At 54.8% G+C, this 14,423-nt stretch overlaps 1 protein-coding gene across 1 annotated transcript; it reads left to right on the top strand.

The window, feature by feature from the left end:
• Positions 1 to 8,117: 8,117 nt before the first annotated feature.
• On the top strand, positions 8,118 to 14,052 carry PALM3 (paralemmin 3). The gene is made up of 7 exons (XM_025368385.1): positions 8,118 to 8,162; positions 9,922 to 10,002; positions 10,547 to 10,689; positions 10,826 to 10,910; positions 11,923 to 11,968; positions 12,122 to 13,236; positions 13,303 to 14,052. The coding sequence occupies exons 1-7, from the start codon at positions 8,118 to 8,120 to the stop codon at positions 13,810 to 13,812; spliced, it is 2,025 nt and encodes a 674-aa protein (XP_025224170.1). The 3' UTR covers positions 13,813 to 14,052.
• Positions 14,053 to 14,423: the final 371 nt, after the last annotated feature.

The following is a 14,423-nucleotide window of genomic DNA, read 5'->3' as shown; positions in this document are numbered from 1 at the left end:
AAAATTAGCAGCATGTTGGTGGTGTGTGCATACAGTCCCAGCTACTCAGGAGGCTGAGGTGGGAGGATCACCTGAGCCTAGGGAAGTCAAGGCTGCAGTGAGCTGTGATCACACCACTGCACTCTAGCCTGAGCAAGAGTAAGACTCTGTCTCAAAAAAAAAAAAAAGGCCAGGCACGGTGGCTGAAGCCTGTAATCCCAGCATTTTGGGAGGCCGAGACGGGCGGATCACGAGGTCAGGAGGTCGAGACCATCCCGGCTAACATGGTGAAACCCCGTCTCTACTAAAAAATACAAAAAACTAGCCAGGCGAGGTGGCGGGTGCCTGTAGTCCCAGCTACTCGGGAGGCTGAGGCAGGAGAATGGCGTAAACCCGGCAGGCAGAGCTTGCAGTGAGCTGAGATCCGGCTACTGCACTCCAGCCTGAGCGACAGAGCGAGACTCCGTCTCAAAAAAAAAAAAAAAAAAAGTTGGCCAGGGATGGTGGTTCATGCCTGTAAATCCCAGCGCTTTGAGAGGCGGAGGCAAGTGGACCACCTGAGGTCAGGAGTCCAAGAATAGCCTGGCCAACATGGCGAAAACCCATTTCTACTAAAAATACTAAAAATTAGCCAGGCGTCTTGGCGGGCGCCTACAGGCCCCGCCTACTTGGGAGCTACTTGGGAGACTGAGGCAGGAGAATTCCTTGAAGCTGGGAGATGGAGGTTGTAGTGAGCCGAGATCGCACCATTGCACTCCAGCCTGGGCAACAGAGACTCTGTCTCCAAAAAAAAAAAGTTTACCCCATGTCCCCTCCCTCCAAGCCTCATTGGTCCCTCTGCTATAGGCAGCAGCTCTACATAGCTCTCTCCAGGGCAAAGAGGTATCACAGTTCCCAGGTGTTGCTAACCCAGGGTGTTGGTACTGTGCCTTGATGGTTTCCCCTCCACCTTTATAAACTGGGTCTTTATTAAGTTCTCATCAATCACTGCGTTCAAGTGCACAGTCTTTTTTTTTTTTTGGAGGAGTCTCGCTCTGATGCCCCTGGAGTGCAATGGTGCAATCTCGGCTCACTGCAGCCTCTGCCTCCCGGGTTCAGGCAATTATCTGCCTCAGCCTCCCAAGTAGCTGGGATTACGGGCACCCATCATCACACCCAGCTAATTTTTTGTATTTTTAGTAGAGACAGGGTTTCACCATCTTGGCCAGGCTGGTCTTGAACTCCTAACCTCGTGATCACTCGCCTCGGCCTCCCAAAGTGCTGGGATTACAGGAGTGAGCCACCACGCCCAGCCTCAAGTGCACAATCTTTCCTGCCAGGATTCAGGCTCTGACAAATTTCAATCTCATGTTTTAAACATCTAGGCTGGGCTGTGCACAGTGGCTCATGCCTGTAATCCCAGCACTTTGGAAGGCCGAGGTGGTGGATCACTTGAGGTCAGGAGTTCGAGACCAGCCTGGCCAACATGGTGGAGCCCCGTCTCTACTAAAAATACAAAAAAAAATTGCTGGGTGTGATGCCGTGGGCCTGCTGCTCAGGAGGCTGAGGCAGGAGAATCCTTTGAACCTACGAGGCGGAGGTTGCAGTGAGCCAAGATCGTGCCACTGCACTACAGACTGGGTGACAGAGTGAGACTCAGTCTCAAAAAAAAAAAAAATCTATGCTGGTTTTGGTGGCTCACGCCTGTAATCCCAGTGCTTTGGGACGCTGTGGCAGGAGGATCACTTGAGGCCAGGAGTTTGAGACCAACCTGGGCAACATAGTGAGACTCCACCTCTAGTATATACATATATATAATATGTATATATAATATATATCTAATATATATCTAATCTTTATGCTGATGTCTTCCAAATTTATATCTCTAACTCTGACTGCTCCCCTAGGCTTTAGACTCATATCTAGCAGTCTCCAGTCTAATAGACATTTCAGACTGAACACTTCCAAAACCACATTCTTGGTTCTTCCAACCGTACTCCTCCTCACCGTGTGTGTCAGTTTCACCCACTCAGTTATTCATGCCAAAAAATACCCCAGGAGTCAGCCTTAATTTCTTTCCTTTAGCCACCCTCCAATTTATCAGCAAACTTCTTGACTCCGCCTCCAGATTTTGGATTCATTCACTTCTCTCCATCCTTGTTCCAGCCACCTCCTCCCTCTCTAAGGTTTCCATCAAGCCACGCACAGAGGCTTGCTCTAATCCTAGCTACCCTGGAGGCTGAGGCAGGAGGATCGCTTGAGCCTAGGAGTTCAAGAACAGCCTGGATGACATAGTGAGACACCATCTCTAAAACAAGAATAATAATAAAAATAAAACAAAGGCTCCCACTAAATTTAGAATAAAAATATGAATTCTCTACCTTGCCCCAGCAGGCCCTGCCCACTTCTCAGGTCACATCTTCTCACCCTGTCCCCTTGTGTCACTTCATTTCAGCTTCGTACTTCCCTTAACCCCTCCCCCAACTGCATTCCCACCTCAGGGCCTTTGCACTGCCGTTTTCTCTGCTTGACATGACAGTCAAGGCCGGGCACGGTGGCTCAAGCCTGTAATCCCAGCACTTTGGGAGGCTGAGACGGGCGGATCACGAGGTCAGGAGATCGAGACCATCCTGGCTAACACGGTGAAACCCCATCTCTACTAAAAAATACAAAAAATTAGCCGGGCGAGGTGGCGGGCGCCTGTAGTCCCAGCTACTCAGGAGGCTGAGGCAGGAGAATGGCATAAACCCGGGAGGCGGAGCTTGCAGTGAGCTGAGATCCGGCCACTGCACTCCAGTCTGGGCGACAGAGCCAGACTCCGTCTTAAAAAAAAAAAAAACAAAAGAAAAAGAAATGACAGTCAAGTGGCTGGTTCCTCAAATGTCACTTCTTCAGGGAAGTGGTCTCTCATAACCCAGCCTATAGCAGCACTCTTTCTTTAGCCCCATCCCAGGTATTCTCAATAACTCACCCTCAATTGCAGTTGCCGCCAATTGCTTTTATGTTTATTTTATTCTTTTATTTATTTATTTTTATTTTATTTTTTTGACAAAGAGTCTCACTGTGCCACCCAGGCTGGAGTACAGTGGCGCGATCTTGGCTCACTGCAACCTCTGCCTCCAGGATTCAAGCAATTCTTCTGCCTCAGCCTCCTGAGTAGCTGGGATTACTGGTGCACACCACCGTGGCCAGCTTATTTTTCTATATTTAGTGGAGACGGGGTTTCACCATGTTGGCCAGGCTGGTCTTGAACTCCTGACCTCATGATCCACCCACCTCGGCCTCCCGAAGTGCTGGGATTACAGGCATGAGCCACCACACCCAGCCTTCTTCTTTTTTTTTTTTTTTGAGATGGAATCTTGCTCTGTCGCCCAGGCTGGAGTGCAGTGGCGCAATCTTGGCTCACTGCAAGCTCTGCCTCCTGGGTTCACGCCATTCTCCTGCCTCAGCCTCCCAAGTAGGTGGGACTAAAGGCGCCTGCCACCACGCCCAGGTAATTTTTTTTTTTTTTTTTTTTTTTGGTATTTTTTAGTAGAGACAGGATTTCACCATGTTAGCGAGGATGGTCTCAATCTCCTGACCTCAAGATCTGCCTGCCTCGGCCTCCCAAAGTACTGGGATTACAGGCGTGAGTCACTGCAGCTGGCCCCAGCCTTCTTTTTATTATTATTATTATTTTTCAAGATGGAGCCTTGCTCTGTTGCCCAGGCTGGAGTGCAGTGACGCCATCTCAGCTCACTGCAACCTCTGCCTCCCAGGTTCAAGCGATTCTCCTGTCTCAGCCTCCTGAGTAACTGGAATTACAGGTGCATGGCCAGCTAATTTTTTGTATTTTTAGTAGACACGGGGGTTTCGCAATGTTGGCTAGGCTGGTCTTGAACTCCCGACCTCAGGTGATGTGCCCTGCTCGGACTCCCAAAGTGCTGGGATTACAGGCATGAGCCACCATAGCTGGCACCAATTGCTTTTATATTTCTTTCTATTTGTGTGTGTGTGTGTGTGTGTGTGTGTGTGTGTGTGTGTGTGTGTTTTGAGACGGAGTCTCACTCTGTCACCCAGGCTGGAGTGCAGTGGTGCGATCTCAGCTCACTGCAAGCTCCGCCTCCTGGGTACAAGCGATTCTCCTGCCTCAGCCTCCCGAGTAGCTAGGACTACAGGTGTGCCACCACACCTGGCTAATTTTGTATATTTAGCAGAGGCGGGTTTTCACCATGTTGGTCAGGCTGGTCTCAAACTCCTGACTTTGTGATCTGCCCACCTCGACCTCCCAAAGTGCTGGGATTACAGGCGTGAGCCACCGTGCCCGGCTCAAAAAGTGATTTTTTTGTTTTTGAGACAGAGTTTTGCTCTTGTTGCCCAGGCTGGAGTGCAATGGCACGATCTCAGCTCACTGCAACCTCTGCCTCCCGGGTTCAAGTGATTCTCCTGCCTCAGCCTCCCAAGTAGCTGAGATTACAGGCATGCACCACCATGCCCGGCTAAGTTTTTTGTTGTTGTTGTTGTTGTTGTTTGTTTTTGTATTTAGCAGAGACAGGGTTTCATCACGTTGGTCACACCAGTCTTGAACTCCACCCTCAGGTAATCCACCGACCTGGGCCTCCCAAAGTGCTGGGATTACACGCATGCACCACCGCACCTGGCCTCAAAAAGTAATTTAAAAAAATGTTCTCCGCCAGGTGTGGTGCTTCATACCTGTAATCCCAGCACTTTAAGAAGCCAAGGCGGGAGGATTGCTTGAGCCCCGGAGTCTGAAACTGCAGTGAGCTATGATCACACTACTGCATTTCAGCCTGGGCAACAGAGCGAGACCCCCATTTCTAAAAAAATGAAACAGTCTCCAGCCTGTGTGCTATGCAATGGTGCTCTCGTGTGGGTGAGTCTTGGCCGGCAGTCAGACACAAAATGATTGGGGTGCCAAGTAGAAATGCCATTCTCTGGTGGCAGGGGGAGTCACCGACTCAGTACTCTCACCCCCACGCCTGACCACGCGTGTGTGAAAGCGTGTTTTCCGGGAGGCAGCTGAGTGCAACAAAGAGGCCAGAGACTGGTGAATAATTTATCAGGACAGCTGATAGTACCTCCCCAGAACTGCCCTCCAGCCCCCAGCCCCCCTCTCTGGTGTGCCTCCCGCCTCCCTGGCCCAAACCCGCTGGACCAGCTCTCCCGGTGCCCGCCCGCAGCCCCCCCCACTCCAGGCAGCCAAGTCACAGCCTCCGGGGCACCTTCAGGCAAGCGAGTGGTGGGTCCAGAACTCGGAGACCAGAAAGTGAACTTCTGGGCAGAGATGGCCCTGCAGAGCCAGGTGTGGTCTCTGGCCACACCCATGTAAGTGTCTGTGGGGTCAGGGGGGCTGGTGGGCAGGGCCTTGGGAGGGGCTCATGGGGGATGCTGGCCTTGTATGGGAGCTGAGCGCTCCAGTGGCCTCTCCTAAGGGGACCTGAGGAGTGGAGGGGGTGGCCAGCCAACCCCATAGGCTCGTCAATGTCACCCTTCCCTAAAGAGTCATGGGGTGGGAGAGAGATATAGGCTCCCCCTGCCCCTTCCTCTTCGGGGATTTTCCGCTGCCAGGGCTGAGAACCCAAAGTCCAGCCAGGGGGTGGGGCTACTGCTGTGGTGCGGGGAGTGGGGAAGGTCAGGGTCACTGGGTTCCACGTTTTGCCTCTAGAATCACCCCCTCAGTGTCCAGGGTGGGAGAAAAGGCTTGAGATCCAACAGAAGTTAAAAGCTCCCAGCCTGGGAAAGATAATAACATTGCAAAGATGACCTCCTTCATGAAATGGCCACCAACTCTTGCGGGTGGCCAGAAGCCCGGGCCGCCTACGTTGTTCTTCCAGAGTTAGTTAGAGATAAGCAAGATGGAATGGGGTGTGTGAAGTCTTTTCATAGCTGAGGGGTGAGAGCTTTTTAAGGTTAAAAGGGTAGAGGGGGCTTCAGAGGTTTGGAAAGAGTTTTGGAAAAGGGGCTTCCCCCCACACTAGGGACCCCAGTTCGGTTCCTCACCCTTCTAGGTCCTCCATTGCATTATTCACCAACTACAAACCTGGTTGCTTAGCAATGGGAACCCGATCCCCCCCAGCAAGGAAGAGGCAGGGAGATTACATCTTGGGGGTGGTAGAGGAGACCACGGGACTTTAGCCCTCCTCCAGGGGCAAACCTATAAGCACGGAATCTGGACTTCCTTTGGGATATTTTGCAAAGCATGACTTCGTGGCCGGGCGCGGTGGCTCACGCCTGTAATCCCAGCACTTTGGGAGGCCGAGGTGGGCGGATCACTTGAGGTCAGGAGTTCAAGACCAGCCTGGCCAATATGGTGAAACCCCGTCTGTACTAAAAATACAAAAATTAGCTGGGCTTGGTGGCGCACGCCTGTAATCCCAGCGACTCAGGAGGCTGAGGCAGGCGAATCGCTTGAACCCAGGAAGCAGAGGTTGCAGTGAGCTGAGATTGAGCCATTGCACTCCAGCCTGGGAGACAAAGCGAGACTCCGACTCAAAAAAAAAAGAGCATGACTTCAGTACCTTACCTCAAACAGCATTCAGGGTCCTCAGGCGGATCTCTTAGCTGCCTTGATAGGGGTTCCTGGACCTGCACCCCCGCCCCCCTCACCAACTGTGTTCTCAGTATTTTGGATGTGACAGCTTCAAGTTCTGATCTTGGCTCCATGACCTTGGACAAGTCTAACTGCTGCCACTTCTCAGAACCTCAGTTTTCCCATCCATAAAATGGACACATTCATATAGCTTACCTCCTAGAGTCGTTGGGAGGATTCAGTGAATTACATTGCACTTGGCACGTGTTACGGGCTGGCTAATGGTTGGCTGATTTTGTTCTTAGCTGGAATGTCAACTCAGCAAAGAGTCGACTACACTGTGTCACGATAGAGGCAGGGAGGGGGAGGCAGAGGTGGCTGTGGGAACCCAGCGGAAACCCCATAGGGCACTTAGAACATTATATGCTATATATAGTATATATATATCACACATAAAGCACTGTAAGTGCTATTATGCCTTCACGATGTGGCTGCGGAAGATCTGGGAGATCCTGGCTGGAGTTCAGGCAGTGAGGCTTACCCAGTAGGGTGACTGTTCAAATTAATAAATGTTTGAGGGTTTGACCAGTGCCCGTCCATGCCCAGTGCACGTCCATGCCGGATGTTGGAGATGACAGGCAGAAAGACATTGCTTTCTAGATACTGGCCTGTGACACATGGTCAACATAGCGACATAGTCGGGGGTGCCCAATGCATGTCTGTGTTGATAAGGTTGGTGTGACACTGACTACCCCCTAATCATCTTGCAGTATGACAGTCACCCTCTAGCTTCCAGGGGGAGCCTAAGTGGGTCCAGAGGCCACTCTGGAGGCTGGGAAGCAGAGATGCTTTGAGGAAGACAACGACAGGGGAATCTCGAGTTAAAACTTAAATGACAAGTCCTCCTCCTCCCAGCGCAGAGTCCAGTCCTAGGCAGAGTGACCCAGTGACCCTTGTCCCCAGGGAGGGGGGTTAGCAGGTGGAGGAGGCAGCTCTGGAGTTACCAGGGCAACAGTGGGAGGGCCACAGACTCCCTCACCCCCCCAGCGCTTGAGAAATTCTGGGTTGGAGCTGAGGTCCAAAGAGGGTGTGGGATTGGGAAGAGAAAGAGGCACACAGCTTGTTAGGGGCTTGGTGGCATTTGAGAGTTTCTGCAGGTCAGACTGGGGATGGTTATTATCATTAATCATACATATTATTCATCACGGAATTATATAAATTATGATTATTAATAAACAATGGGACTATTTTTACAGCACCGTATCCTGAGCTTTTCCCTGAATGAATAGTTCCTTGTAAAGGTCCTCTGAGATCGGGGGTGGCGAGGGCAGGGTGGTCAAGCTATTCCTGCCCATTTTACAGATGAGGAAACTGAGGCGGAGAGAGGCAAAGCCAGATTTAGGAAGGGCTAAGAGAGAAAGTCACCAGTCATGGTCACTGCTCAGTTCCCCTCCCAAGACCCTTGCCCCCTGCCCCAGACTCTTCCCATGTGCAAAGGGGAAACACAGGCAAACTGCTGGGCTCTGGGCGGTTTCCACACTGCTCAGGGATCTTGGCAAAGAGAGGGGTGTTCAAGACAGCTACGGCCTCTGGGAGCCCCTCAAAGCCCGTGCCCTCTCCCCACAGGCCCATGGCGGAGAGCTCCCTCTACCGGCAGCGGCTAGAAGTCATCGCTGTAAGTGACGCCCTACCCGCACCCTGGGGACCCCCAAACTTTCCCCCATGCTCCCTCCTCGTTTCTTCGTTATCCCTGCGGAGACCCCCCTCAGCTCCAGCCCCGCCCAGGGCTCCCCGCACCAATTCTCAGCTCCCTCTGTCCCCCAGTTCCTGTCTGGTCACTGTCACCGTCACCCTCAGAATGAGGGGCTGTGGCCCCCACACTTCCAGAGCCTGCATCGTCTATGCCTTATTCCTGAACCCCAGCCTCTCAAATACCCCATGCCTGAGCCCCATGTCTCGAACCGCCTTGTATCAGACCACTATCTCTCAAATCTCCCTACCTCGGAGCCCCCATCCTGAGTCCTTCCTTGGCAACTTTCATCCCTGACCTCCTCGTCTCTCTGGACTCCCCCATCTCTGGGTCTCTACCACTCTGATCCTATCTCTGTCCCCCATCCTTCTTTCCTTCATCTCCTTGCACCCCAACTTTCTGCACCCACTTCCATACCCCATCTATCCATACCTCCACCTCTGTACCCCATATTTCTGACCCCATCTCTGCATCCCATCTCCCCGATCGCCACCTCTACACTTCAGTATCTCTGGACCCCCGTGGCTGCACCTCCATCTCACTAGCATCCTCATTTTGATCCCCATCTCTGCACCCCATCTCTCTGGACTCCCAAGCTGCACCCCCATTTTGGATCCCCATCTCACTAGCACCCTTTTTATCCCATCTATGGAACTCCATCTCCCTGCACCCCATCTCTCTGTACCCTACTTCTACAACCCATCTCTGCACCCCATCTCTCTGTACCCCATCTCTCTCCATCCCACTTCTGCATCCCATTTCTCTATACCCCACTTCTGTACCCTATCTCTCTGCACTCAACTTCTATACCCCATCTATCTGCACCCCACTTCTGTACCCCATCTCACTGTACTCCACTTCTGTAACCCATCTCTCTGCATCCCCACCTCTGCACCCTATCTCTCTAGATTCCATGTCTACACTCCATTACTCTGTGCTCCCATGGCTGCATCGCCATTTCAGACCCCCATCTCACTAGCACCCTCCTCTCCTTTTTTCTTTTTTTGAGACGGAGTCCCGCTCTGTCTCCCAGGCTGGAGTGCAGTAGCACGATCTCCGCTCACTGCAACCTCCACCTCCCGAGTTCAAGAGATTCTCCCGCCTCAGCCTCCCCAGTAGCTGGGATTACAGGCGCGCGCCACCACGCCCAACTAATTTTTGTATTTTTAGTAGAGCCCGGGTTTCATCATGTTGGCCAGGGTAGTGTAGAACTCCTGACCTCAAGCGATCTGTCCGCCTCGGCCTCCCAAAGTCCTGGGATTACAGGCGTGAGCCACCGCGTCCGGCCGCACCCTTCTTTTGATCCCCATTTCTCTGAACCTCGAATCTCGGAGCTCCCCAGCTCTGCCCCTCCCCCGATCGCTGTCCCAAGGCCCCACCCCCTACATCCCCCCATCCACAGACCCCCATTGGGCGCGGGCTAGGCCTCCGCAGCATCCCGGGCGCGGCCGGCCCCGCCCCCGCCCCGCCCTCCTCCGCCCCCCCACTCCACCGGCCGCTGAGTCAGCGCCTCCGCAGCCCCCCTCCCCGCCCTGGGCGCAGACCCGCGCTGGGCCACCCCCGCCGGGCTCGCTGCCTCGGGAGCTCCGGGGAACCCCGAGGAGGAGGGAGGGGAAAGGGAGGGAAGAGGAGGTGGTGGAGGCCGCGCCCGGCCGGCGGGCAGCTCCGGGTCCTCTGTGCGCAGGAGAAGCGGCGGCTGCAGGAGGAGATCCGCGCCGCGCGCCGGGAGCTGGAGGAGGAGAAACTCCGCGTGGAGCGGCTCAAGGTTGGGGGCGGGCGGGGGCGCCTGCCTAGCCTGGGGAATGAAGTGGGGGGGTGTCTGTGCAAGTCGGTTTGGGGGACGATAGGAGCCTCAATTTTGCGGGGGAGCAGGCAGTTGGGGGCGTTGGTTCCAGCTTGGCCAGGGCGGAGGACGTCTTTCCCAGCCTGGGAGGGATGAAGTGGGGTGGTCATGAGTACATTTGTTCCGTTTGGGGAAAAGTCTGGGACGGTGATGCTGTTTGTCCCAATTTGGGGGAGATGGAGAGGAGCCGAAGTCCAGCTTTGGGGCAGGGAGGGGCCCGTAGGGAGGGACATTGATTTCACTTTGGAAGTGCCTGTTTCATTTTGGAAGGGTTTGGACAAGGGATGTCAGCCCACTTACAGCGTTGGGTGGCACTGTGGCGGTGTATCCCAGCCTGATGTATGTCGCATCTAAGTGGTTGTGAGGTGATGATAAGATACCTGCCCAGCCTGCAGGGGTCGGGAGGGGACTTCACATGGACCGGGGTAGTCTGTATGCCTAGCGCCGACTCCCTTCCCCTGCCCAGAGGAAGTCTCTCCGGGAACGTTGGCTAATGGATGGGGCAGCTGCAGGGCCAGAGCCATCCGAGGACCCCACCTCGAAGGACCCCCAGTCGCCGGAGGGCCAGGCTCAGGCCCGAATCCGGAACCTGGAAGACAGCTTGTTCACGTGAGTGGAGACCTGCTAGCTCTGCCCCAGCTGGGTGAGATCGAGACCCTGGGCGCATTCCAAGGAGTTGGTAGCTTCAGCCTGGAGCCCAAGGAGCCTGGGGGCCCAGGTCCTAGCAGCCCTCTCTCTTCTTCAGACTCCAGTCCCAGCTGCAGCTGTTGCAAAGTGCTTCCACAGGTGCCCAGCACAAGCCCTCAGACAGGCCCAGCTGGCGCAGACAGGTGAGGGGGTGATCAGGGGAGTGGGATGGGGGGCGTGGCCAGCAGGCCTCAAAGCGGAACATGGAACCAGGAATGCAGCTTTCTCCAAGTGCAGTCTGGCCACTAGGTCTGCATTCAGATCCGCTTCCCGCTGTTACTTTGCTCTGTGGTCTTGGGCAAGTCAGTTTCCTTTCCCAAGCCTTAGTTTCCCCATCTCTAAAATGGGAATAACAACAGTACAGGCCGGGCGCGGTGACTCACGCCTGTGATCCCAGCACTTTGGGAGGCGGAGGCGGGCAGATCACTTAAGGTCAGGAATTGGGAGACCAGCCTGGCCAACATGGTGAAACCCCATGTCTACTAAAAACACAAAAATTAGCTGGGTATGGTGGTGTATCCCTGTAGTCCCAGCTACTGGGGAGGTTCAGGCAGGAGAATCACTTGAACCCGGGAGGCGGAGCTTGCAGTGAGCGGAGATCGCGCCACTGCACTCCAGCCTGGGCGACAGAGCGAGACTCTGTCTCAAAAAAACAAAAATTAGCTGGGCGTGCTGGCAGGCGCCTGTAGTCCCATCTACTCGGGAGGCTGAGACAGGGAAATCACTTGAAACCAGGAGGCGGAGGTTGCAGTGAGCCGAGATTATGCCGCTGCACTCCAGCCTGGGCGACACAGCAAGACTCCATCTCCAAAAAAAAATTTAATTTGTATTTATGTTGATTGGAATGTAAGTGCCAATAACAAAAGGCTTAAGTGTCTCTTGTCCATGGTAACCAGTAACTGGCAAAGTAGGCCCCTAATACAGGAGACTGGCTATGGGAATGCAGCATTGTTTAAGCACTTACTGTGTGCAGGGTCCTAGAACATAGGGCAATAAGATAGATGAGGAAGGCGGAGGTGCAATGTGGAGTTTGATCCTGAAGGTAATAGAGGGCCACTGAGGGTATTTGGGGGTGGTGGGGTGGGAGCCTAGCATGCAGGGAGGCTGGAGGTGGGGATGAGGGCCAGCCTGACCTTGTCTCCGCCATCTCTGCAGGGTCACCGTCCTCTCTCCCAGCTCATTGTTGAGGCAGGTTCTGTAGGTAAGTGTGGGAGCCCCTAGGTCTGGGGGTCAGGTCACCCCAGAGCCTGGGTGTGAGAGGGTGACCCAAGGGGAGTGTGGATGGCGGTCCTTTTGTTCCATCTTAACCCTGTCTTCCCTTTTGTCCTCTCCCCTCCGCCTCTGACTCCCCCAGGCCAGACTGATCTGAAGAAGAGAGCCTCCCTGCCGGCCAGACTAGTGGGCACACCTCCAGAGTCCCCCTCTGAGCCCAGGGAGGATGTCTTGGGGTTTCTGCCAGCCCCGAGGCAGGTCCCCGGGGCAGCAGGGGATTCCTCAGAAGCCAATGGCCCCTGCCCCAGCCCCATCCCCACTCCAGAGCAGGGGCTAAGTCAGAGGGCGGTGCCATCCAAAGGGCGGGTGGGCGAGGCCAAAGGAGGGGGCGTGGTGAGTGTGGTGTGGGAAGGGCTGAGGGTCACAGAGGACTGTGCCACAGGGGCCACGGGCCCCGAGCTGGAGGCTAAGGTGGAGGAAGTGGTGCTGGAAGCCATCGGAGACAGGAAGGGAGCTGGTAGCCTGGAGCTCCCAGCCTGGGTGAAGGAGGACAGGGGCATCGTGGAGGTGGTATGGGAGGGGGTGGGCGGCAGCGACACAGAGGCCATGGGGGTGGTAGGCAGGGTCCCTGAGGCTGTGCAGTCCAGCTCGCCTAGGCTCCAGGAGAGATTAGAGGCAGCAGCTTCCAGAGAAGGGGAAGATGTGCCCCGGGGCAGCCCTGAGGGTGACGGGCAGGGAGGTTCTGGAGGAGAGGAGGGGTCCTTCATTTGGGTGGAAAGAGTGACCCTCAGTGAAGAGTGGGAGGAGCTGCTGGTGGAGGGGTTGGAAGGGCCTGAGGTGACAGGGAGGGAGAGAGGAGATGAAAGCCCATTGGGGGCCGAGGAGGCTGAGACAGGAGGAGGCGAGGAGACCTGGGAGGCAGAGAAGAGAAAAGCGGAAGAATCCATGAGAATAGGAAGTGAGGAAAAGCCAGGGACAGGGAGGGATGGAGCGGAGATGTCGCCTGTGGTAGAGAGGAAAGGAGGGGAGAAGAAGTTGGAACTGGAGAGCAGTGGAGGTGCAGAAAAGCTGGGAACAGAGAGGGAAGGAGTTGAGGAACCACTGGGCGTAGAGAGAAAAGTTGAGGGACATTTGAGGGCAGAGAAGGAAGAAGGTGAGGAAAAGCGAGGGGCAGAGAAGGAGGAGGTAGAAGAACCATTGGGAGTAGAGAAGAAAGGAGGTGAGGAAGAGCCAGAGGCAACCGAAGAACCACTGGAGGCAGAGAGAAAGGGAGGGGAGGAGACACTGGAGGCAGAGAGAAAGGGAGGGGAGCAGACACTGGAGGCAGAGAGAAAGGGAGGGGAGGAGACACTGGAGGCAGAGAAAAGGGGAGGTGAGGAATCACTGGAGGCAGAGAAGACCCAAGGGACCGAGGGAGATCTGAATCTAGAACAACAGGAGTCTAGGGAAGGAAGTGAATCCCAGGCAGAGGAGGTGAATGAGGCAGGGCCTCCCCTTGAGGCTAACACAGAGACAAGGCCAGAAGAGGAAGGACCCCAGCCCCAGGAGAAGCCAGTAGGAGCCCCGGAGGAGGAAGGAGTGAAGCCCCAAACCGCTGCTGAGGGCCAAGGCCACTTGGGGGATGCCACACCCCTTCTGGCAGAGACCCCAGCCCCAGAGCAGCCCGCCGAATGCCAGCCACTGCTTCAGGAGGAGGGGCCCAGCGCCAACCCTAGTGCCCACCCTGTGCCCACCTATGCGCCTGCCCGGCAGCCTGAGCCATCTGCCCCCACCGAGGGTGAAGAGGCAAGCGGCCCTAAGCAAAAGACGTGCCAGTGTTGTGCGGTCATGTGAGCCCGCGCCCCTCCACCCCACGTCCAGCTCCTCTCACAGCTACCTCGGCCTCTTGGCACCCAGTAGAGGGTCCCAGACACAGACAGGGCACCACAGGACTGACCATGGCACCTGGGAGCCAGCTAGCCTGCACGTCCACCTACACCTGGGCTTCCGGACCCCTTGCCCACTGCCTGTGACCCTGGCCGCCTTCTGCGATGAAGCCTTTATACTTGAAAATAAAACATGAAAGCACTCAGACAGCTTGAGTGTGTGTGTAGTCAGCACAGAATCACAGCATCATCTCTTGGTGGGAAATTTGAGGCTTAACCCTGCTACAGTCAAAGATGATGAATCAGTAGGAGTACAGATTGAGCTGCTGTAACAAAAAGACCTCAAAGCGACAGTAGCTATAAAAATATAAAAGTTTATTTTTCTCAGTGGTTCTGATCCATGCAGTCATTCAGGGATTCAGGTTCCTTTTCATTTCTTGCTCCACCTTCCCCTTGCTTTTGGCCAAAGCTGGATCATAGGCATGTGTTATGTTCCAGCTCATAGGCAAGGAAAGCATGTGGGGGAGCCCCCACCCAGACCCTGTGTTGCCATGTCACTTCTGACCACATTCTGTTGCC

Source organism: Theropithecus gelada, chromosome 19, assembly GCF_003255815.1.
Source record: "Theropithecus gelada isolate Dixy chromosome 19, Tgel_1.0, whole genome shotgun sequence".
NCBI lineage: Eukaryota > Metazoa > Chordata > Mammalia > Primates > Cercopithecidae > Theropithecus > Theropithecus gelada.
The sequence above is the reverse complement of the archived record's forward strand: the minus strand, read 5'-3'. Positions and strand labels throughout refer to the sequence as shown.

What these genes read in the sequence shown, in the direction of transcription:
- PALM3 (XM_025368385.1), top strand. Translation starts at nt 8,118, where the DNA reads ATGGCGGAGAGCTCCCTCTACCGGCAGCGGCTAGAAGTCATCGCT. An exon ending in CTGGAAGACAGCTTGTTCAC is followed by an intron (nt 10,690 to 10,825) that starts GTGAGTGGAGAC and finishes TCTCTTCTTCAG; the next exon opens with ACTCCAGTCCCAGCTGCAGC. An exon ending in GGCCCAGCTGGCGCAGACAG is followed by an intron (nt 10,911 to 11,922) that starts GTGAGGGGGTGA and finishes CCATCTCTGCAG; the next exon opens with GGTCACCGTCCTCTCTCCCA.